The 23,077-nt window shown below is 48.7% G+C and overlaps 12 protein-coding genes across 12 annotated transcripts; 6 read left to right on the top strand and 6 right to left on the bottom strand.

The window, feature by feature from the left end:
• Positions 1 to 16: 16 nt before the first annotated feature.
• On the top strand, positions 17 to 4,936 carry J056_004344 (Septin ring organizing protein mid2; the record flags this gene model as incomplete). Its single annotated transcript, XM_009269545.1, has 3 exons — positions 17 to 2,506; positions 2,552 to 4,111; positions 4,160 to 4,936. The coding sequence occupies 3 exons, from the start codon at positions 17 to 19 to the stop codon at positions 4,934 to 4,936; spliced, it is 4,827 nt and encodes a 1,608-aa protein (XP_009267820.1).
• A 103-nt stretch (positions 4,937 to 5,039) lies between these two features.
• On the bottom strand, positions 5,040 to 5,855 carry J056_004343 (uncharacterized protein; the record flags this gene model as incomplete). Its single annotated transcript, XM_009269544.1, has 2 exons — positions 5,040 to 5,508; positions 5,575 to 5,855. 2 exons carry the CDS (start codon positions 5,853 to 5,855, stop codon positions 5,040 to 5,042), a joined length of 750 nt encoding a protein of 249 aa, XP_009267819.1.
• A 343-nt stretch (positions 5,856 to 6,198) lies between these two features.
• Positions 6,199 to 9,177, bottom strand: J056_004342 (uncharacterized protein; the record flags this gene model as incomplete). The annotated part of the gene is made up of 3 exons (XM_009269543.1): positions 6,199 to 6,779; positions 6,837 to 7,778; positions 7,827 to 9,177. 3 exons carry the CDS (start codon positions 9,175 to 9,177, stop codon positions 6,199 to 6,201), a joined length of 2,874 nt encoding a protein of 957 aa, XP_009267818.1.
• A 747-nt stretch (positions 9,178 to 9,924) lies between these two features.
• Positions 9,925 to 10,615, bottom strand: J056_004341 (Thioredoxin domain-containing protein C2F3.12c; the record flags this gene model as incomplete). The annotated part of the gene is made up of 4 exons (XM_009269542.1): positions 9,925 to 10,004; positions 10,051 to 10,127; positions 10,172 to 10,305; positions 10,355 to 10,615. 4 exons carry the CDS (start codon positions 10,613 to 10,615, stop codon positions 9,925 to 9,927), a joined length of 552 nt encoding a protein of 183 aa, XP_009267817.1.
• A 48-nt stretch (positions 10,616 to 10,663) lies between these two features.
• On the top strand, positions 10,664 to 12,238 carry J056_004340 (uncharacterized protein; the record flags this gene model as incomplete). The annotated part of the gene is made up of 1 exon (XM_009269541.1): positions 10,664 to 12,238. The coding sequence occupies one exon, from the start codon at positions 10,664 to 10,666 to the stop codon at positions 12,236 to 12,238; it is 1,575 nt and encodes a 524-aa protein (XP_009267816.1).
• Positions 12,239 to 13,081: 843 nt separating this feature from the next.
• Positions 13,082 to 13,555, bottom strand: J056_004339 (uncharacterized protein; the record flags this gene model as incomplete). The annotated part of the gene is made up of 1 exon (XM_009269540.1): positions 13,082 to 13,555. The coding sequence occupies one exon, from the start codon at positions 13,553 to 13,555 to the stop codon at positions 13,082 to 13,084; it is 474 nt and encodes a 157-aa protein (XP_009267815.1).
• Positions 13,556 to 13,607: 52 nt separating this feature from the next.
• On the top strand, positions 13,608 to 14,822 carry J056_004338 (putative palmitoyltransferase ZDHHC16; the record flags this gene model as incomplete). Its single annotated transcript, XM_009269539.1, has 5 exons — positions 13,608 to 13,743; positions 13,800 to 14,133; positions 14,215 to 14,494; positions 14,555 to 14,643; positions 14,690 to 14,822. 5 exons carry the CDS (start codon positions 13,608 to 13,610, stop codon positions 14,820 to 14,822), a joined length of 972 nt encoding a protein of 323 aa, XP_009267814.1.
• Positions 14,823 to 14,876: 54 nt separating this feature from the next.
• J056_004337 (rRNA-processing protein EFG1) lies at positions 14,877 to 15,506 on the bottom strand (the record flags this gene model as incomplete). The annotated part of the gene is made up of 1 exon (XM_009269538.1): positions 14,877 to 15,506. One exon carries the CDS (start codon positions 15,504 to 15,506, stop codon positions 14,877 to 14,879), a length of 630 nt encoding a protein of 209 aa, XP_009267813.1.
• A 26-nt stretch (positions 15,507 to 15,532) lies between these two features.
• Positions 15,533 to 17,150, top strand: J056_004336 (Transcriptional activator SPT7; the record flags this gene model as incomplete). Its single annotated transcript, XM_009269537.1, has 2 exons — positions 15,533 to 17,088; positions 17,138 to 17,150. 2 exons carry the CDS (start codon positions 15,533 to 15,535, stop codon positions 17,148 to 17,150), a joined length of 1,569 nt encoding a protein of 522 aa, XP_009267812.1.
• An 82-nt stretch (positions 17,151 to 17,232) lies between these two features.
• On the bottom strand, positions 17,233 to 19,957 carry J056_004335 (golgi family apyrase; the record flags this gene model as incomplete). Its single annotated transcript, XM_009269536.1, has 2 exons — positions 17,233 to 18,539; positions 18,592 to 19,957. The coding sequence occupies 2 exons, from the start codon at positions 19,955 to 19,957 to the stop codon at positions 17,233 to 17,235; spliced, it is 2,673 nt and encodes an 890-aa protein (XP_009267811.1).
• A 77-nt stretch (positions 19,958 to 20,034) lies between these two features.
• J056_004334 (E3 ubiquitin-protein ligase) lies at positions 20,035 to 21,108 on the top strand (the record flags this gene model as incomplete). Its single annotated transcript, XM_009269535.1, has 3 exons — positions 20,035 to 20,832; positions 20,884 to 20,957; positions 21,024 to 21,108. 3 exons carry the CDS (start codon positions 20,035 to 20,037, stop codon positions 21,106 to 21,108), a joined length of 957 nt encoding a protein of 318 aa, XP_009267810.1.
• Positions 21,109 to 21,228: 120 nt separating this feature from the next.
• On the top strand, positions 21,229 to 23,017 carry J056_004333 (putative T-complex protein 1 subunit eta; the record flags this gene model as incomplete). The annotated part of the gene is made up of 3 exons (XM_009269534.1): positions 21,229 to 21,249; positions 21,295 to 21,319; positions 21,366 to 23,017. The coding sequence occupies 3 exons, from the start codon at positions 21,229 to 21,231 to the stop codon at positions 23,015 to 23,017; spliced, it is 1,698 nt and encodes a 565-aa protein (XP_009267809.1).
• Between the last annotated feature and the right edge of the window lie 60 nt (positions 23,018 to 23,077).

The following is a 23,077-nucleotide window of genomic DNA, read 5'->3' as shown; positions in this document are numbered from 1 at the left end:
AATCACAGTCATTACAATGCCCACACCCACGCAGCCATTGCAAACATCCAACTCACCACAGCTACGGTCTCCTGGAACGCCTACGCGCAAGGAGCGCGATAGAGACGCTATCATATCTGCAGCTTCACGCGGATGGTCGAATCGCAACCAGCCATCATCCAAAATAGCGCTCAAGGCGCACTCAGTAATGTCACCAGACGCGGAGTTTAGTCCGAACAGGCTATTCAAACCAACTCAGCAGTCTCCAAAGTCATCTCCTAAGTCTCCAACCGCTGCTGTCGCTGCTGCTGTAGCTGCAGGTGCAGGCGTACAATCCACACAGCGGAGAACTTCATCGAGTTTTTCACATGTCAGAAACAACTCCCTCGTCCAGAATTCCCCGTTTAAGCAACACACCAACGATTTCCCTTCTCCACAGATCGACTACACATCATCACCGGTGCCAGAAGAATCTCCGGCGATGGGATTGGGACTCCATCCATCGAGATCGCCTCACAGACACATTCAAAGCCACCATACGGTCCAAGAACGCACTTCATCGCCTAAGCCTAGGAAATCGAAGGGTTACAACCTCCTTCCTTCCGCTCAACGCGTCACTCAGTCACCATGGAGGCACCACAGCTCCGCTGGCTCGGAAGCTGATCACCCGGCACACCCATCTTCTGCTTTTTCACCACCAACTCCAACCGTTGCGCAAACAAAGCCTCTGTCTGTTTCTAAGAAAGTAGAGGAGGAGGAGCAAGTAAAGCAATATGATAAATATGATCAATTTGATCAATATGAGCAGGAAAGACCACCTTCAGCTGGAAGCACCCTCTCCAGACGCAAGACAGTCACTTTCGAAGAAAACCCTGATATACACGAGTTCGAGCGTGAGCCTGAGCCTGATTCCATTGCGACGGGTGTATTCAGCCCAGAGTATGATGATAGGTTGGATGAATTCGACGGTAGCTACGAATACGATGACGGAGAGGAGTATGAGGAAGTTGAGCATGATCTGGAGCATGATATTGATCTGTATGACGCGCAGAATGCTCGGGACGCTCTAGTCGGCGCTAGCTGGGAAGACACCCCTCCAATGCCTCCACCGTCTAGCTCACTAGTCGAGCAGCATACGCTAGGTAGAAACAGACAGAGTCATACTCCCACTCAAGATAGCGCCGAAAATACACCCGAACTCGCTCATGACTATGCCCACGAAGGTATCTTGGAGGAATACTCCCACGAATATCCTCATGAGTTTGGAAATGAGGAGTTGGAAGTTGATACAAGCTATCAGGCCGCCTATCCTGAAGAGTCCCCTAGTCTCTACGACGAAGAAGATGAAAGTGGGCACTTTGCAGAGAATGAAAATGATGATAGCGGGCACTACGATGAGAACTCGTCAGTGATCGACCACTCGTTCGACCAAGGCGAGCATCCTTATGAAGACGCAGACGAGAGCCACGATCAGGAACGCACCCAGATGGAAGACCTGGTTGACTCTATTTTGAAAGATGAGCTGCTAAGAGATAGTGATCGTAGAAAGTCTATTGAGGAGCTCAGGTACTCTAAAACTAGTCCATTAAGAACTTCGACGAACAAGCGTCAATCAACACCTACCAAGGATACCACGCCTAACAAAATGCGTCAGCTGGGTATCGGTAGACCACAGTCTATGCCATCTCCTAACTTGTCCGAATTGGCTTCTCATGAAATGGTTAAGGATGAGCCAATGATTAGCCATATTAAAGAGGAAGAGGATGCGCTGCCTGAGTCTGAATCAGAGCAGCTACAACAGTCTGAGCTAGAGCACTCGCAGGAGTACGACTTAGAGCAATCTCAAGAGTACGAAGTTGAACAGTCGCAAGAGTTCGAAATCGAGCGGTCGTTAGAATCTGAAATTAAACATCCACGTCAGTCTAAACCAGAGCCAGCGCAAGAGTTCCAAGTTGAACAGCTACAAGAGTCTAAGCCAAAGACAATACAACAATTTGAACCAGAACAATTGCAAGATTATGAGCATCAGCCACGGCAAGAACCTGAAATTGAGCAACCGGAGGAGCATAAACCTGAGCTGCTGCAAGAACCTGAAGTTGCTGAAATGGAGCCAGATCAGTCAAGTGATGATGACTTAAAGGATCGTTCAGTCTTGCCAGAGTTACCACACTCATCACCTCTTTGGGCACTCTCTCCTCCATCTGAAGAAGTTGCAAAGATGCCAAAAGTACCTCAAATCGAACATGAACATGAGCGAGCTCACCCGTTGCCTCAACAATCAGAGCATTCAGACGACACACCGAACATCAATAGCCTGATCTCACCACTCCTTTCACCTCGCTTCGACGCCGCGGGCAATCCAATCTCACCAAATGCAGCTGGAAGTATCAATAGACGCCGCAACCTCAGGGAGGCTGTTCAAGAGAAAATGAGAAAAAAGAGAGAAACTGAGGAGGCAAACGCTGCATTGCTGGCTCAGCGTGAGCGTGAACGTGAGCATGAAAAGGAGAACGTTCAAGATGTTTTGGTAAGTGACGCACAAGCTTACATGACAATCTAACAAATACATCAGACACCCGAAATTCGAGCACCAGATGCACACGATTCTCAACCTCCATCTCCAATCAAGGCTGCTATTGCTGCAGTTGCACCATCCCCAATGAAGCATAACAGACAGTCGTTTGAGGAGGCCGTGGCATTTCCAAGCGCTCCTGAAACAGCAGCACCATCAGAGGCAGACCAAGAGACGGAACATGCACCACCTCAACCTCAGCCTCATATTCAAGCTCAACCCCAACCCCAACTCAAGGCTGAGCTGCAACCACCAACTCAAGATGAGGAAGCAACAAGAGACTTGGAATCTTTCGCACCTTTTGTCTCTCCAAATCTTGATGCAATTCCCCCACAGAGACAGCAATCGATGCGTGGTAACGCCAGTTTGAAAGATCGTGAAAATGCCATTCTGCTATCACGGAAGAAATCTCGCGCAGATAGAGGAGAGCGTCCATCGAGGCGGCGAAGCGTGTCGGCAGATGCAGTCGAGTCACCAAGGAAGAAAGCGATATTTAGACCATCTAGTGGGTTGCCGACACCGGGAGCACTCAATGAGGGAGACTTTGGTGATGATCTTGACAGAGAAATGAGAGAGATATTCAAGGACTCGGACAGAAAATACAAAATGTTCGAACATAACGAGGTTATCAGAGCTTCATCGCAAGAAGAGACAGTGCAAAAGCCCAAGATTAGTCACCACGCAAAGGCAGGTGATATTGACACTGGTAAAGCATGGAAGGTAATTAGGCGTCCGTCTGATATGAATGAGTACTCTCGACACCTGAAAGAGGTACGCAATAAGGAGCCTCTCAGTGAAGCTACAGGCAAGGTGTTTGTCAAGGTTGCTGGATTGCGTGATGTTGAACTCCCGATACCTGTTGGCAAACAAACATTTTTCTGCTGTACACTAGACAACGGTATCAATCACGTCGCAACTCCATACACTACTCTGAGGAAAGAGGCCCCACTGGGACAAGAGTTTGATTTGATATTGAACAAGAATCTCTTTTTCACGCTATCATTCAAGTGCCGCATGGACGAACACCTTCAACCACCACGCCCACAGCCTCGCTTCAGGCCTGCCATGGCCACTCCAACACAGCCGCCGACGCCGTCGAAGAGCAGATCTGGTTTCAGGTCAATATTCAGCTCACCTAAGAAGGAGAAGAGGAAAGCGCAAGAACAGCAGGAGCAACTCGAAAGGCAAATTGAGCAATCTAAATTTGAAGAGCTTGATGCCGTCGAACCTACCGAGCCCATGCTTAACTTTTTGCAGAAAGATGGCACTTTCGGTAGTACGAGAGTCATCTACAATGAAGTCGCACCTAGGTGTCAAGGCAGAATGGTCGAGCTCATTCTTCCACTGGAAGGTAAATTCACCAAGAATGACGGCAGCGTGACCAAATGCATTGTCGGTAAACTGGTTTTACATGTGCTTGGAATACCGACTCTGCCGGGTGTTGTTCAGAAGGATTTGCCTTCGTCTTTGGAGCACACTGTCAAGACTATGAAAGAAATGCAGTGGCATAAGAAGAAAATATGCCAATCAGTTCTCACTCAGCTCGGTGGAGGTGTCACTGTGAGTTTTGGTTATAAAGTATTAACATCGTACTGACAAAGACTTCAGTCTTGGAGGCGTCGGATGTATAGCTTAGTCGGTGGACGAATTATAGTGTTCAACGAAGTGACAAAGCGTGCTATCGCCACTATAGACTTAGCAACGGCGAAAGCAGTCTTAGATTGCAACAACGCGTCAGCTGAGGCGGTCGAGAATGGATGGGTGGATGAGGGAGATGCTAGCGTCGAGAGATCATTTATGCTCGTACTGCAAGACCAGAGTGGTGAAGAGAAGCTACACTTCTTCAGTGACACAGATGAGGATAAAGAGGTGTGGGTGAAGGAGTTGAGGGGTATTATAGGACGCATACCACCTAAGCCACTATGGGCGCAGGCTTTGGAAGAGCGCCAATCGCCGCCGCCATCTCAACTACCACAACGTACAACGTCAAACGTAGTGAACCTTGTTACGTCACCAAACCAACACCAACCGCGCCAGTCGCTTTCGCCAATAAAGGCATCACCTATGCCATCTGCGCACGCGTTGCACACATCAAGCCGCAAACCACCTCCAGCTCCTTCAACTGGCAAGGGCATGGCACAGCCTGGTCTCATGGCTAGTATAGCATCTAGGCAAGACAGCTTGCCGACACCAACCAAAAACAAGAACGGTCCAAACAGTGTCCAGTCATCTACTAAAGGTTTAAATCAATCCACTTACGACAAGAAAAGCTTCAGAGGTAGCATATTTTCTAGTCTCGGAAGCAGATCTGCAACACCATCTCGCTCATTCACACCCGACACGAGCTTGAGGTCGACCACCAAATCATTCTTTGGATTCAAGTGACAGGGGTCTTTTCTTGTTATAATTTTCCATCTTGCTGATAAAAATTTTCAAGTATTGTATTAATTCATTTATATAAAGAGAACAATTCATTAGTAAACGTTGATTAAAAAACAGTCGTAGCGATAGCGAGCGAGAGAGTAGCGAGTAAGAGTGAAGAAACGGCAGCCGTTGTAGCAGAAGAGTCCTCATCGTTAGCGGCCTGGCTATCGGGATCTGCGGAGCTTGATGGCGCATTGTGAGTAGGGTTAGGGATTGAGTGTGAAGTAGAAGAGGATGACTTGGAGCTTGAGGAAGATGGCATATTCATCACGCTAGCTGTGCCTGAGCTTACGTATGACTTGGATGTCCTGCTTGCGTCTTCATCTTCGGTCTTGGACTTGTCGTCGTCTTTGTTAGACTTGTCGTCATCATTGTTGGACTCCTCAATGTTGTCCTCGTCGATTTCATCGTGGTCGCTTCCCTCCTGTGCTGGTGGTCTTGGTGCGTCCTTCTCACGAATGTTGAAGTCAGATGAGGATGTGTACACATTGTTGATGTCGTCTACCTGCACGAATTCGATTCTCCAGCCATCGCTGCAGATGTGAGTGTGAGCATGAGTTTGAGACAAGGTGAAACACCCAAAATACCAAAACACCTACCTTGGTTTGACATAGTCTGGAAGCTTTTCAATCTTGGTTGAGCCATCAGTAGTCTTGACATTGTTTGCAATACCAAGATTGTTCCCGTCTACATTAGGATTGTCGTTCTTGAGGTAAACACTGAAGGCTTCTGGGTTGTCGTGTCCGTCAGCGCCCCACTTGATGGTGTTGGTGTGCTTTATGCGCCAGTATGCGTCTCCACCCTCGACAGGGTTCTTGATCCAGATGCCGTTAGCCAAGATGACGGCTGGGAGAGCTGCAAGGAAAATTGCTGACTTCATGTTGTTTCTCTTTGTGAAGTGTTGTTGGGAGGCAAGAAATGTACATCTTTGAATATCGTATTTAAATTTTAGTATTTTTTACTTTAGTGCGAATCTTTGCATTCCAGTCAAAATTTTTTGTTGAAGCTAATGCAATTCACGTGATCACACATGCGGACGCAAAGTTGGCAATGATGATTCTTATAAATTCGAGATATAAATACATGTATACAATATCCTTATAGTATATTTCCGTTGAATGATAGAAGAAAAAAAAAAAAGCAAAGGAAACAAGTCAAACTCTTATTATAACGCTGCGCTGCTGAATTAATGTGACGACTAAAATATAATAAAAGAACCCATATCACCGCCTCCTAGAGAAGACAGGCACATTGGGCAATTTGCGCGAAGCGGATGGAGGAGGGCTGAGGCTAAACCTCGATCCAGGCATGCCCTTTTTCTTGGAAACTAACTCGGGCTCCTGCTCTTCTTCTTTTTTGATAGCTTTTCTCGTCTCTTCCTGATAAGTGAGCGCTCTAGCTCTGGCTTGAGAAGCCAGCTGGTCCTGTTCGAACGCCTCCACCTTAGCCTCGAAATCCTTTTCGCGTTCTTTGGCCAGTATTTCATTTATCTTTTCCTCTTCTGCAGCCTCGGCTGCTTCTGCCTCTGAATCTCTCTTAATTTCCTCCAGGTTCTCCGGTATAGGTTCCGGCGGTGCAAAAGTCGCTGTTGACGGGAGGGGAGTGGAGTGAGAGTAAGAGTATGAGTGCACGACGGAGTGCTGGTTTGGCAGTGTAGGTGGCCCTACACCGTTATCCAACGACTGCTTACGGGCACGAAATCCGCGAGCTTTCGTTGAGCTGCTCCACGAATGCGTCCTCGCCGTTTGTGCACCATCGACGTAATTTTGACGCACTGGCGGTGGTCTTAGCGGGACCATATCTGCTTTTCAATTACTTGTTAGCCATCATAATGCAATTACTCTAGTCAACTCAAACTCACGCTTCCCATCACTCAGTTCTATGTCTTTGGGGTATCGGCTGTCTGGGAAATGGTCAATCATCGACGTCGTAGCGTCGGTGCCGTGGTCTTGACTTGATAGTGTGGGTGATATAGATCTCATAGACATAGACGTATTGGCGGGGACGGGCTGGTGTGAGTAAGTCTGCGTTATCCTCCCTGGACCCCCAGAAGCTGTCTTGACTACTCCCATAGGCATTGTTATGCTGGGTGCTCTCTCTCTCTGTTTTGGCGCCGGTGGTGCTTGGTTGGCGCTTGTACTGCTATTGCTATTGTTGCCTGCGCTACCTTTGGCCGATGACCAGAATTTAAATCCCTTTATACCTAACCCATCCAATCCTAATGCCTCCTTTGAGCTGATGGATCTCTTGGACTCTGTGCTGTTCTTTCTGTCCACTTTTTCCATCTTCTCTACCTTGTCTGCTTTGTCCATCTGAATGGACTCCTTGCGACGACCGCCAAAGGTAAGTGAGGTCTTGGTTGATCGATTCTCATCAGCGCTTGTTGGAGTTTTTGGCAGATTGAATCCAGACCGTGGCGGTGATATGTTGGTTGAATTTGGTGGTGCTGTTTTTGGTCCAGTACTCCAGGGTGAGGAAGGAGTTATGCTGAATAGGGGATGTTGAGGGTGAGCTTGAGGGTGAGGATTAGTTTCGATACTGAGATGTGGTTTAAATGATGGTTTGGGTGGTGGAGTGTATCTAGACATATCAGTCTCTGTTGCTGGAGTTTCAGTGAGAGTGTCGTTTTGGTTACTGTCATCCGAGTTAGACAGACTGTTACTCCTCGACTCCATCGACCGTGATGGTGATTTTGGGAGATCAACAGGCTCGTCATCCTTACGATAGCCTTGGCGTGATCCGACGGTATTGACTGTGGTGTTTTTTGGTGCGTTGATTGTGCCGTGCTGTGTTTGCTGCGTAGCTATATTTCTGATTAGTAAGCTTAGAAGTCATCAAATTCTTCACCCACTGCAATTCTCTTCCTCTTTCTCTTTCACCTTCTCATTGATCTCATTCTCGTCTGAAATTTCCTCAAACGATTTCAAAGTACCATCATCTTTGCGTGGCATATGGAAACCGTCCCTGTTGCCAATCTTTGATAGAGTACGAGCGGCTTTCTGTACAGCATCACGGCGCTGCCCAAAATCCTCCTGGAGATTGATAGGTTTTGGACTGAGCTCAGTAAGTGCTTTTTCGAGCTCGTCGAGTGTGTCCTGCATAACGTGAACAGATCCCCTGTTCTGGTTTTTGTCTTGGTTTTCATCTGGATTTTGGTCGTAATTGGTTTGTTGAGAGATGGACTGAGTTGGGGAACTGTCTCCGGAGTGTGGATTCAGTAAAGAGTGCAGTGTTTCCAACTCGAATGTACGGTAAGGTAGTGAAGAAGTAGATCGTGGTGATTCGTTCTTGTCGTTGGTATTGGTATCGAGGGTTGGGTTAGAGGGAGCAGCAGGAGTAGGAACTTGAGAGCTGTCTTGGGTGTTAAATGAGATTTCTTGTGCTGTGTCCTTATTGTCAAGGAAGATTTCTTGCGTTATTTTCTGGGTGTCACGTGTTTCACGTGTACCTTGAGTGTCATGTGTGTTATGTGTACCTCGGACGCTTTTACTATCCGAGCGCAGCTTAAACTTTCGCTTACCGTCAGCTAGTGGAATCTGAAGATTAGGGTAATGCCAAGACCTATACCAGTTACCGGCTTTTGAATCCGTGTCGAAATCAAATTCAATTTTGCCTGCAATGGATTGATGAGTGGAAGGTATTTTGAGTGAGGGTGTCGCTCTAGGGTGATCGTTTGGTATTTTATCGGGCATTCTTTCCGAGAAAAAGGGAGAACGAAGGTGAGATTTCCAGAGAAGATTCCAGGACTCGTCGTTTATAAGAGGTCCTGGGTAATCGATGTAGTTATCAGGGTCTTCAGAGTCCTGAGACATATTCTCCACTAAATAGACAACCAAACCACCCGAAGAAGGTAGATTGAATTCTCTGGCAATAGCAGCTCTCATTGCGGGTAAAGAGGGTTGTAATGGTATAAGAATGCCTCTACTGAACTGTTTGCTGTTATTAGACTTGGATTTAAGCGATTTGGGAGGAATAACAGTGAGTAAGTAACCAGAATTGAATGTAACTGGTGATGGTGAGTGGTTGTGATTGTATCCAAGTACATTTGCCACCAAAGATAGCTTTTCTGGGTGTAGCCTGGTGCCCTTAACGTTCCTAAGCCATTGCGGTGCGTATTCTCCTGCGTCATCTGCATCTTCTGGGACAACTTGAGATATTGAAAGACCTTTTAGCTTCCTGGGAGCGTCGAATAGGCCATTCATTAGATTAGAATTATTTAAATTATTATTCAAGGAATTCCCTGTCATCTCCCTCTTCGCCGTTGCCAACCAAGAAAGAGATATAACCGTGTCTGTGCGTTGATTTCAATTTCAATGAGTGAAACCAATTTCCATAAAAAATGGATAAACAATTTTAAATTATTTTCTGGTTTGGGATTGTCTGAAGATGATTACGCTGCTTGGATTCAACTTAAGGATTTTGAAAGATGCGACAAGTATAAGAGATCTCTGTTGCAATCATCTCCAGTTATTATATTCTTGGTCGATCATCTGCGTAAAATTGGCGTTGACTTTAATTCAAATTCCATTCACTGCTTTCCCTGTTCTTCTAAGCGTGGTGGTGGTTTTTCCCCCGATACTGGCATTTTGTTATGCAGCAATAGAATTTTCAGTTATGAGCACATGGAGAATACTCTGGCGCATGAATTACTTCACTCATGGGATCACCACAGATTTAATGTCGACTGGAACAACCTCCGTCATCACGCGTGTTCCGAGATAAGAGCCGCGAATCTTAGCGGTGATTGTAGATTCTTTAAAGAGCTCAAGAGGGGAAACATGGGCTTTAACAAGCATCACCAAGAATGCGTTAGAAGAAGGGCAATTTTATCAGTCGCTGCAAATTTTAACTGCAAATCTACTCAACAGGCTGAATTGGTTGTTGACCAAGTTTTCAGCAGCTGCTTCAACGATACAAGACCCTTTGATGAGATATACTGAGTTAATTTTCTAATCATCGTAGTCACTTGTGTCTGATGAGTGATTACCGTGATTAGCATCTTTATCTTGATCAAAGCTAGTAATTGCACCTGTTGTACACCTATCAGCAAAGAAATAGACTAACTCCCAACTCACCCATTTCAAACAAACGATTTTCAAGCATTTTCGTCGTAAACTCATCAGATTTTCCGAGGTCTTCGAAGCCCACGAGTCTGTATGGTGGGTTAGAGGGTGTACATGCACACGCCACACACACCTATCTCTTGCCACGCCCTGTCTAAACGTAATCACACATGGCAGCACCTTTATTCTCAACTTCTCTACCAAGAAAGGCACATTCTCGACGTGTACTTTGAGGAACTTGGTGCCTAGATGTTGGTGAGCAATGAGCTGGGGTGGTGGGTGAGTGATTTGAGTGATTTATGAGCTCAACGCTCACCTCCAAGTGGGTATCCATTATCTCGCACCGCTTAAACCGTGGATGAAAGAAATGCACCACAGCCTTGGCCTCTTTCAGCCCAACGTCCATCACTTCCTTCTCGGATGTATACTCCCTGTATCCGCCTCGACTAACGAACTCTGCGTTTATCTGGCGGCGAGTGATGTCTGATTGTATTTCACGTATACGCTGTTCCCTGTAATCATCGTCTTCCAATCCCTCCAGCAACTCCGAGTCGCTTGGGCTGTCTTCCATTTCCATGTCTGCCCTCTCTTGCTCTGCGACGCCCATCGGTATATGAGAAGAAGGATGCCACAGACGCAGAAAGTGGATGTAAAGGATATTTTCGCGGCGGATCCTCCCCGCATAGTGTACAAGGAAGGTCTACGCAGTGTACAGCCGTACTACTACGTCTACCAGACATACGCCAAGCAACGGTGGTTTGGGCGGAGGTTAGTGGAAGTGTGTACGACGGAGTTCCGCGACCGGTCCAAGTCTTATTACGAGTGGGCCATCCAGACGGGCATAGCTACTATCAACAGCCAGCCCGCAACGCTCGATTCTGTAGTGCGCAATGGCGACCTCATCCAGAACCGAGTGCATGCGCATGAACCACCAGTTGTAGCTGAGCTGCCTGTTATAATCTACGAAAACAAAGAGCGTGGCTGGCTCGTTGTGTCCAAACCTGGCTCTATGCCTGTGCACGCTGCTGGGCGGTACAGGAAGAACACGCTGCTGGAGATCCTCCAGGACGAATACAAAATGAACAGCCTCTACTGCTGTAATCGTCTCGACAGGCTGACTAGCGGTGTGATGGTGATAGGCACGCGCAAGAGCGCAGGTCAGCAACTCGGTGCAGCGTTTATGCGCGGCGTAATAAAGAAAGAGTACATTGCACGCGTCCTGGGTCGATTCCCAGACCGCGAGACTGTCGACGAGCCTATCATTACCGTCGATAGACAGATGGGACTCGTTATTCGCCACGAACACGGCAAGCAGGCCAAAACAATGTTCGAACGTATGTCGTATGATTCTGTCACTGATACTAGCATCGTTTATTGCCAACCTCTCACTGGTCGCACTCACCAGATTCGCGTTCATCTTCAGTACCTAGGCTATCCGATCGCTAACGATCCTCTCTACTCGAGCTACGAGGTGTGGGGCGTGAAAAGAGGGAAAGGGGGATGGCCGACGTATACCACCGAGCGCGTGCTCGGTGAGTTGTTGGAATTGGACAGGGAGCACGATCAGGAGCAGGAACATAAACAGGGGCAGAATCAGGAGCAGCGCAAAGAACAGCCATTAAACACATGTCATTCCAAGGACGTAGAAATACTCGAGAAACACCTCGGCGATAACGCCAAACATTTCATTCGCAGCGACGACGATATCGGGTTCAACAGCCCAGTCGAGCTACACGAGGAGTACAAGGAGGTGATACGACGTCTACGCGCGCAGAAAGACGAAAGCGACGGCTGGGCGAGGTGGAGAGATGCGCTGGGTTTTGGGAGCGACGAGCAGGAGAAGCAGAAGCAGAATCAAATAAAGGAAGATCAACAACAACAACAACATGGCCACAATGATACAAACACTGACGCTCATAACCTCAACAGCGTCACGCAAGGCCTCGGCGGATACTGCCCCACTTGCTTCATCCCCCTCATTCCAGACCCCCCGCGCGAGAAACTTTTCATCTATCTTCATGCCACACGCTACACGAGTCCCGATTGGTGCTTTCAGGCTCCTCTCCCTAATTGGATAGATGAGGGTGGGAGAAAGTGGTGGGATGCGAATAACGAGCAGCGTAAGCAAGGTATAGTGGAGAGTGTTAATCAGCTCGTAAAGGAGGAAGAGGAGAGGAAGGCGGCGGAAGAAGGAGGCTAAAGAGGCACAGACACAGACACAGAAATAGGTATAGATAGACACAGACACAGACACAGAAATAGGTATAGATAGACACAGACACAGACACAGAAATAGGTATAGATAGACACAGACACAGACACAGAAATAGGTATAGATAGACACAGACACAGACACAGAAATAGGTATAGATAGACACAGACACAGACACAGAAATAGGTATAGATAGACACAGACACAGACACAGAAATAGGTATAGATAGACACAGACACAGACACAGAAATAGGTATAGATAGACACAGACACAGACACAGAAATAGGTATAGATAGACACAGACACAGACACAGAAATAGGTATAGATAGACACAGACACAGACACAGAAATAGGTATAGATAGACACAGACACAGACACAGAAATAGGTATAGATAGACACAGACACAGACACAGAAATAGGTATAGATAGACACAGACACAGACACAGAAATAGGTATAGATAGACACAGACACAGACACAGAAATAGGTATAGATAGACACAGACACAGACACAGAAATAGGTATAGATAGACACAGACACAGACACAGAAATAGGTATAGATAGACACAGACACAGACACAGAAATAGGTATAGATAGACACAGACACAGACACAGAAATAGGTATAGATAGACACAGACACAGACACAGAAATAGGTATAGATAGACACAGACACAGACACAGAAATAGGTATAGATAGACACAGACACAGACACAGAAATAGGTATAGATAGACACAGACACAGACACAGAAATAGGTATAGATAGACACACACACACACACACACACATGCTCTGGATACTGCATATATTTATAACTTTTCCTCAAAACAACACCAATTCCTCACTCAGCTGCCATTCGTCGATCTCTTTAAACTCACGTATACGCTTGAGCTTGCGCGGGGTAAGTTGGGCCGTGTACCTGTCCCTGTCTCTCATCTTGCGCTTTGTTTTGTGCGGTGGCGATGGCGCGGGCGAAACTTCTGACAAGTGCGTAGCTGCGGCTGTTACTTTGGTTACGTTGTTGCCGTATACACTCCCCGAACCCCAAGCACTCCCACTCGTGCTCATCGATCGTGTGTGCCGTTTGAGATTCTCTTTGGTGAGTGATGCGTGATGTTTCTGTGTTTTCTTAGCGGATGGCTTCTTCGTCTGGCGTGTTGCGAGCGTTGGGGGCGTCTTATCAGCGCATTCCCCGCTCTCCTCACTCCCAACTCCCCTATTTCCCGCATTCTTGTCATGCAGCGGCTGTCTGTGGATTACATCGGAAGTATTCCTATCTCCCCTGTTTGAGACCATCTCCAAAATTATCCGAAATGGCGGTTGATAACCGACGATCACCACCATTTCGATGGAAAAACACGCGCGGCGGATCCACAAAGTTTTACGGCACTGCGAGGATCTATCGGACAGGATTGTGGGGAGAACGGGTGTGCTATTTGTCACTTTCGCCGTAGCACTGCTCATACCGTGTACATTCTCTTTCTGTGGGTGCAGTGCTAAGTGTGCGTATCACACCGCTCACACTATCCCGCAAACGCAGTTGAAGTTATTTTTCCACACGCTCTCGCTCACTCAACTCCGCTCACGCGTCGTCTGGCTGCCGTGTACTGCACCTGGCATGCCGCTGTGATCTTCTTCAACTACTACAAGGCTGTTACTGTGTCACCGGGCTTGGTGAGCGTGGGTGAAGATGAAGTGGCTGCAGACACCGCACACAGATCGCACACAAAATGCTCCAAATGCTCAGCCGTGAAGCCGGAACGCGCCCACCATTGCCGCGTCTGCAGCCGCTGTATACTCAAATACGATCACCACTGTCCGTGGATCAACCAGTGTGTCGGGCTTGGCAATGAGCGTTATTTCGTGCTCTTTATGTGGGTTTTGCTTTGTCGAGTGGTGTACATGGCGTATATAGGTGATAACTAACACGCGCACACGCGCACATAATCATACAGGTTATACCTCTCTGCAGCGTGTCTGATAGTGGGGGTGATGGGCTATGGCGCAGTGTTCGATGAGGTGTTGCCTAATCGAGGTAGTGATGAATGGACACAGCGCTACTACTCGCCGCCCTTCTTTGCAGTGCTGACTTGGCTTCTCGCCCTACTTATTGGAAGCGTTGTCGGTGTAATGGCTGCGTGGCAGCTCTCGCTCGTGTTTCAAGGCCTCACTAGTGTCGAGTACGAGGATCATAGAGCGTACAGAAAAGCTGTGAGGCGGGATCGAAGAAATGGCGTGAGTTGCTTATTTGAGATATGGTGCACACTCATACTCACACATTCTCTCACTACCCAGCTTCAGCCTGCTTACACTGCTATCAACCCCTACGACTTCGGGTGGGCGAAGAACTTGTCGCTCTTTTTCAACATTGGTGGCGGTCGCAGGTGGGTATGTGGCGCTCTTCTCCCCTTCTCTGACAGCCTCTCGTAGACACTGGACTGTACTCCTCCTGCCTATCCCCCACCCGCCATGCGGCGATGGATACACGTTCGCCAAGAGAAACACACAAGGCCTGCAGCTGCACTTTGACAGCGAGAGCGAAAGCGAGGGGGATGTGGTGTGATGTCAAGTGTCTCACTTTCTACGGTAAATAAATATAAAATTACATTCAAGTGGTCTATTCGAAAAAATCGTCAGCGGAGAGATTGGCTTGGTCATCTGAATCTTCTGATGGCTGATGGTGGTGGGATTTTTGGGATTTATGGGATTTCTGGGATTCCTGCGTCTGGGGCTTCTGCTTACTCCCCTTACTCCCCTCTACCTCGTTGACATTGTCAGATTGAAGACTCTTAAACACAATTAGCTCTGGAGTACTGCTGATATCGCCTGCATTCATCTTTGACTCAACGTCATCAAGTTTTTCTTGTCTGGATTTTGTGTCTGCCGAGTTGGAGGGTGAGTGAAGGACAGAAATATACTTGATATTCGTTGGGTAGTTTATTATGTAGTTGAGTTGCTGCCTGTATTTGAATAGAGCTCGCTTCGAATCCGGGTGAGTGTCATTCTTATTAATTTTATTATTTTTAATAGAATTAATCAATCTAAACAATTTCCTCTTCTCGATAAATTTAATCTTGTGATATCTCGAGCTCATTTTCCTTGAGAGCTCATCTTCTTTGACCTTATTGAGCTCGTAATTGAGGCCATCGAGTTTCCTGGAGATGGACTGCTTGGTCTCCTCATCAACGCCCTTATCTAAGCGCCTGTGGTGAGATCTGATCGCTGCCTTTATTTTGGAGATGGCCATGATGGATGTTGGGCGTAACCATCACCATGTCTTCAACGAAATATTTGAATAAGGAATTGAGTTTATTTGAAATTGGCGTGGATTATAAGTCACTTATTAGTAAAATACGGCAGCTGTCGAATGCAACGACAAGCCAGCAGCCATCTATAAACAACGAGTGGTTTGAATTGCTTGATAAGGTTATCGACCAGCTCAAATCATCTTCCTCTTCTTTCGCCTTTAGAAAACCTGTTAGGAAATTTGAAGCGCCTGACTATCATTTGGTTATTACCCACCCAATGGACCTGTCCACTATAACCAAGAAGATTAAGCAGCGCCAATATAAACACAAGCAACAATTCAAATCAGATTTGGACTTGATATGGACTAATTGCTTAGTGTACAATACTGATCCAAATCACCCACTCAGATCACATGCTATTCACTTGGAAACTAAGTCTTCTCAGTTATTAGAGTTTATTCCTGATTCTCCAAACTCTTTATTGCAGGATGACGATGTTGGCGCTGGCAGATCACTCACTCCCTCTCAACCCATCCACAAACGTCCCCACAAAAAGCGCAAATTGGACAGCAACGCTGTGATTAGATCCGTTTCCCCTACACATTCACCGACACCATTCCCAACGACCACATTATCCAACCCTTTTTCAGATTCAATGGCTATTTTACGCGGTAATGATATGAGACATATCGATCAAGACGAGATAGAGCAGCCTTGGCAACTGTTTTTTACTCACGAGGAAGATAGTACAAATCAAGACAACACTTCCACTCCCAAGACTTGCTCACTTCTCATCGACTCCCCATCGTACAAAGAGAGCGTGCGGAATGGCATGCCATGTGCACCACCCTCGCACACCTACTCCACTCCTTTCGTCATCCCCCCACACATGCCCTCATCACTGCAGTCCTCCTTCAGCACGCAGCTGTCTCTGCTCACCAGTCTCAACAAGTCGTGCGACAAGGAGAGCGACGATATGGACATAGACGGGAGTGGGAGTGAGGGAGGTGAAGGTGGCGATAAGGGCGAGGGTGAGAGCGACAGCGACAGCTACAAATGGGGTTCATCAATGCTAGACCCGCTTAGCAGCCAGCCCGGCACCCTCGATGATAATGTGGCCGGCAGCGTGCTCCATAAGGTCGCAGTGGCCACCGTTCTCCACACTGGGTTCACCTCTAGCACCACCACACCAGTCAGCCTCCTCACTCATCTCTTGCACACATACCTCGCTAAGCTGTGTGACACCCTCAAACACACTTGCGAGTTCTACGCTCACTCCCTCTCCCCTCACCAACTCATCGGTCATGCTCTCTCTTTGAATGGCTCATCTGTCGACGCTTTAGAGCATTTCATGATTCATTCTCTAGGCGATAGCTATACTAGCCGTTTGAGAAACTCTGTCGATCAAGGTGAATTTGACGGCAGTGGGGAAGAGAGTGAGGTGGAGGGTGGTGAGGATGGCGATGGTGATGGTGAGGCTGAGGCTGATGGTGATGGTAATGCTGATGGTGATGGTAATGCTGATGGTGATGCTAACGCTAATGCTGATGCTAATGCTAATGCTGATGCTAATACCGAAGAGTAAGTCAACGCGTGTGTTGGTTAGTGCAACATCTAACCATCCCTCAAGTACCACGACGTAAGAAAAACACAGGCATACAATCAGCATTAATACACCCACAAACCCCATTGTACATATGTAATAATCATAACAATAGTCATACACTACACGAAATAGTCATCCTGCACAATACCCATATTGTTAAGCTTGGCAGAGGAAGTGGAACGACTAACGAGCGTGGTGAGGTTAGCGCTGGAGTTATTCCGACTGCTGAGACTAGCTCGAGGAGGGGTGTGAGAGGGGTGCGAGGGATTTGAGGGATGAGAGGCGAGGGTTTGTGGTGGATTCAGTTGGAGTTGGGATGAAGGATGCTGTTGCTGTTGCTGTTGTTGCTGTTGGAAGCCCAGTTGATCGACGTGAACACTACTGCTCGATCTATCAAGAGGGTTTCTAAATAATCCCAAACCAGTCGCGTGTGGTTGTTTCTTTGTGTTTGTGCTTTTGTCGTTGATCGCACTGCCACTAACACCTACACCTGCATCTACACCACCACTACCAACCCCACCAACGTCCACATCCACATTCTGGCTGTTTTTGTATGCGTGCAGCCGCGACGAGCCACGTTTGGGCGTTGAAGGGGCACTCTTGATAGTCATGATGGCCGGACTGCTCGAGGTGTGCTGGAGGGGTTGACTGGTAGGATCCGAGGGCAAACCACCGCTATAGCGCAGCTTCGGTGTGCGCGAGCGGGGAGCAGATGGTTTAGTCCAGTCTCGCCAGCTCCAACTCCAGCCTGGCATAATTCTAGCGAGGCGACGCACGGACCGCTGCAGTTTGCCGATAGCGGCAGCACCTCTGCTACCCACACTTGCTAAACTGCCCAAACTACTCCCACTCCCACTGCGACTCTTGTGCGAGTATGCCTTGTGCCCCACGTCGTTGAGCGAGATCGCCTCAGTACCCTCCTCCATCTGGGTGGGTATGGCGGTGTATCGCTGCACATTACTGTCGCTGTCACTGTCGCGGCGTCTGCGCGAGCGTCTGCGATACACATACCACGCATACCACCCTACTGCTAGCAGAAGGAGGGCGAGTGCAGCCAACACATACACCGCACGCACACCCGTCCTACTCTCCAGCGCTAGCAGCTTGCCATTCACACCGGTGAAGGTGAATATGTCGTCCGAGGTGCTGTGTGGAGTGTTGGTGCTGTAGGCGAGGAAAGGCGACTGCGATCCAGATGCTGTGAGGAGTACTGAGCCTAGTGTCCATGAAATTGGTACACTGTCTATGGCATTCACCGATTGGAATATGGGTTCGTGCGAGGGAGCGTGTGAGGGTGCCTGCTCCTGCTCCCGCTCACCCTCGCCATAGCGCAGCCCTTTCTGACCCGCCTTCTCGTTGGCCTCTGTGAGAGGATCGGCGGTGGTGATGTTACCTCCAGGATCTACGATACGCGGAATGCCTATGCCTGCGAGTGGCTTATTGTTAGCTCATGTGTCTTGATTACTCCCTTGACTCACCTTGGTGCAGCACCTCTACGATCCAACTCGCCTTGAAACACTGCATACGCAGGCGTGGGAGGTCGATCTGGTCGCCCCACTTACCGCTAGTGCCAGTAACGTTTCCCTGCTTCCACTCTCGCTCGAGAGCGTGCCAGTCTTGCGCGCAGTACTCCTCGGCAGCCCTCTCGAAGCGTACGAGATCCCATGCGCCGCCTAGACCGAAAAGATGTTCGGACGAGAACCAATATTCGCTCACTCCGACGAACCGGTCGAGGGAGAAGTCTATAGGTGGTACACGCTGCCCACCGAACAGACAGGGTGGGTGTGGACAGAAGGCTTCCCGCTCGAGGAGGGGCTCCAATGCGCGCAAACACCCCGTAAAGGAGCCTGTGCCGTGGATGTTGTGCGATGTGTACACATCGACCACGTCCAAGTTGCGCGGTAGACACGGATCCTCGATCGTTAGTTGAGGTGCCTGCGTTGAGGGTATATGCAGACTGTCGTCGTCGTCGGGTGCCTCCGCGTCTGCGACAGTGTCTGTGTAGGATATGCTATTGATTTTGTTTGTATCGCTCTCATTGACACTCTCCTTCTGCTTGATCAGGTGGCGCACGTGGCGGTCGCGCGCCTGGTTGGTGCCGTAGCCCAGCCACGTCGCGACGAACACCGTGTACGGGCGGTGAGTGCCATCGGACATGCGTAGATTGAAGTCGATCAGACCGTCATCCTTCTCGCGGGCTACGTCTCCACCCCACCCGCGCGTCGGCTCGAAAGCGATCTGCGTCGATGCGCCGCCCATATCGAGGAAGCCCCAGGAGTGAGAGTGTGCGGGTGACTGCAGCTGCGGCTGCCTCCCGTGCCTGTCGACGAAGCCATCCATAAGGTAATTGACAGCGAGCCACCCGAAGAAGCCTTCTTCTTCGCCAGAGATGATGCGAGAGGACAAGTGGGCGCGGTGGTGAGGCAGAATAGCGGCGAGAGCGTCGTCTGCGCTCGAGAGGAGGGCGTGAGCTTGCTGCGGGGCGAGAAGACGCATCCCGGCAGTCGCGAGGACGTAGACGGGGGTTGTGGGGCGAGCGCTGGGCGGAAGGAGATCGAGAGCGGGCTGGATGAGTTGACGCAGATAAAGCTCGAGGGTGGAAGCGGTCGGGGAAAGCGCGCTGAGCCCTGGCTCAACTTTCCAGCCCGAAGGAGACGGCGCGTCGCCGAGGGTATCTCCTGGTGCTCCGCGGCCCAAGCCCAGCTCGACGTTGGGGAGAAGCGCGTGGGCGTATTGCGCGTCCCCACGTCGACCCAATTCCCAGCTGTAGATCTGGGACCGGGAGCCAGATGATCCAGCATCGATTATAATGGCGTAGTTGCGTGTGGGAGAAGCTGGCGCCATTTAGTGGTTCTCACCGATAAGCGGGTGATGGTGGTTAGTGATCAACCACCAAGTCGTGGCGATTGAATAAAATAAAAATGGAATATTACTGCCACGCGTGTACATCTCAAGGGAGGCTGGTTGGCGGAGTCTGTAGCCGCTGCCAGAGCGAGTTCGTTGAGGAGATACGTCATGATATCCCGGGCACGGAGGTGAGCACGCCAGAGTACAACACTATAAATCCAATAGAGGAGTTCATGAGGGGGCTCTTTGGTGGACAACGTGTGCAACGAGCGCAATCGGGGCGATCTGGGCGATCAGCGCACTCAGGGCATTCACATTTCACTCCACCCAGTCCACCCGCCAACTCAGCCACTCATCCAGCCAGCAGACGCGGTTATGTGATGATAGGCAGTGGCGCTAATCCCATGACCTTCTCGTTTGGAGGGCAGGCCACAGAGAACAGGCACGACACAGAGAATCCAGAGAATACACAAGACGCACGCAACCTAGAGAACCCCACTTTGAGCGACTTCCTCGCCAATTCATTCCAGCCACCACCAATACACTCGAGTACGCGGCCAGACAGCAGCAGTGATAACACCAACAACAATAACATCGGTGGCTACATCCAAAACCTCTTGTCGTCTCTGCTCGGATCGAGTGATGTGCCTTCAATGTCGTTTAGCGGTGGAGAAGCGCGTTTCGGTGACTACATACTATCGCAGGGTGCATTTGATAGGTTCGTTGATGAATTAATGGAGAATCAGCAGACATCCTCCGTTATACCCGCATCAGATGAGCGTATTGCGCGACTCGAGCGTGGTTTAGCTGATATGGGCTGGATACGCGCGCAGGAAATCACAGACTGCTCAATATGCAAAGAGGACTTCAAGGTGGGCGATGAGTGGATGGCCATGCCGTGTAGCCACGCGTTTCACCCACAGTGTCTCGCTGGATGGCTCAATATCAATGGCACGTGTCCGATTTGCAGGTACAGCGTCGCAATGGAGAGGCAAGAGTGGGATAGACGGCGGGAGAATACTCACACTCACACTCACACTCACACTCAACGCCCTCGTCGCAGCTCTGACCCCACAACTAACATGCCAGGCTCGTTTGGCGGTACAATTGGTCCATCAGATAACGTACAATCAGAAGACGTAGATTAGTTCTAGAAGACGCGTAAATAGCATTAGAACACGCGTAGATGGATGAATTTGATATTTGATTTGTGCGTGCGTGCTGTAAGCTGAGCCTTCTTCTCAACGACCAAGCGACGAAGAATAAAAATGTCGTTGCCAGGAATGATGGTGAGATTTCCAGTATAATTGGATTACATTTAACAGATATACCAGCAACCACCGATAATTCTCCTCAGAGGTGAGCAGAATCCCCACCACTCAAACCTTCTGACGTCTTCGATTAGATGGCACAGACAGCTCACAGGGAAAAGGACAGCTGCTGTCTAATATTGGCGCTTGTTTGGCTGTTGTCGACTGTGTGGCTTCCACTCTCGGTCCACGTGGCATGGATAAGCTGATAGTCAGCAACAGAGGCGAGGCTACAATCTCCAACGACGGTGCAACGATCCTCAAGCTGCTTGAGATTGTCCACCCAGCTGCTAAATCACTCGTTGACATCGCCCGCGCTCAAGATGCTGAGGTTGGTGATGGAACTACTTCAGTTACCCTCTTGGCCGGTGAAATGCTCCGAGAGTGCAAGTCATTCATTGAAGACGGCGTTAATCCTTATATTATCATGAAGGGCTATAGAAAAGCAACTCAAGTCGCCCTCGATGAGATAAAGAAGCTGGGAATCCCAATCGATAAATCTGATCCAACTCAATTTAGACAGCATCTCCTTAAGTGCGCTGCTACCAGTATGTCTTCTAAACTTATCCAGAACTACAAACCCTTCTTCACCAATATGGCTGTCGATGCCGTCATGTGTCTTAACCAGGACGACCTCAACCAAGACTACATCGGTGTTAAGAAGGTTCCTGGTGGTGGTATGCAGGACTCTTTACTCGTTAAAGGTGTCGCCTTCAAGAAAACTTTCAGTTACGCAGGTTTCGAACAACAGCCAAAATCCTTCACTAACCCAACCATTCTCTGTCTCAACGTGGAGCTCGAACTTAAGGCTGAGAAGGACAATGCTGAGGTGAGAGTGGAGGATGTGAGCGAGTATCAAAAGATTGTCGATGCTGAATGGGACATTATCTACAAGAAACTGGAAGCAATCGTCAACACAGGTGCAAAGGTCGTATTATCAAAACTCCCAATTGGTGATCTTGCAACGCAGTATTTCGCAGACAGGGATATTTTCTGTGCTGGTAGAGTAGCTGCAGACGACATGAAGCGCGTCACTCAAGCACTCGGTGGATCAGTCCAGTCGACAGTCTCAGATATTGACACAAACAAACACCTCGGCAGTTGTGGTCGCTTTGAAGAGCGTCAAATTGGTTCAGACCGTTTCAACATCTTCACTGAATGCCCTGCTACTAAAACATGCACTATCATCTTACGTGGTGGTGCTGAGCAGTTTATTGCTGAAGTGGCAAGATCTTTGCACGACGCAATCATGATTGTTCGGAGAACCATCAAACACAGCACTATCGTTGGTGGTGGTGGTGCAATTGAGATGGAGCTGTCAAAGAGATTAAGAGATTACAGTAGATCTATTGAAGGAAAGCAACAATTAATTATAGCTGCTTTCGCCAAATCATTAGAAGGCATACCCCGTCAACTTTGCGATAATGCTGGCTTCGACGCTACTGATATACTCAATAAGCTGCGCATGCAGCATGCAAAGAATGATTATTGGGCAGGTGTCGATATTGAGACTGAAGGAGTCGGTAATAGTGTAGAGCAATTCATTTGGGAACCTGCTCTTGTCAAGATGAACGCTATTGCTAGTGCATCTGAAGCAGCCTGTTTGGTTCTCTCTGTAGATGAAACTATCCGTAATCCTCAATCTGAAGGTCAGAATCCAGGTCCACCAATCGATCGCCAGACTGCTCAATCTGCAATGAGAGGCAGGGGCGGTATGAGAGGTGGTAGAGGTAGAGGCAGGAGATAGATGAGTTGGTACAGTCAGACACAGGAGTTAATTAGGTGGTTTGCAAGTGGCATAGTAATG

This window comes from Wallemia ichthyophaga, assembly GCF_000400465.1.
Source record: "Wallemia ichthyophaga EXF-994 unplaced genomic scaffold scaffold7, whole genome shotgun sequence".
Taxonomy (NCBI): domain Eukaryota; kingdom Fungi; phylum Basidiomycota; class Wallemiomycetes; order Wallemiales; family Wallemiaceae; genus Wallemia; species Wallemia ichthyophaga.
This window is presented reverse-complemented; position numbering and strand designations above follow the sequence as displayed.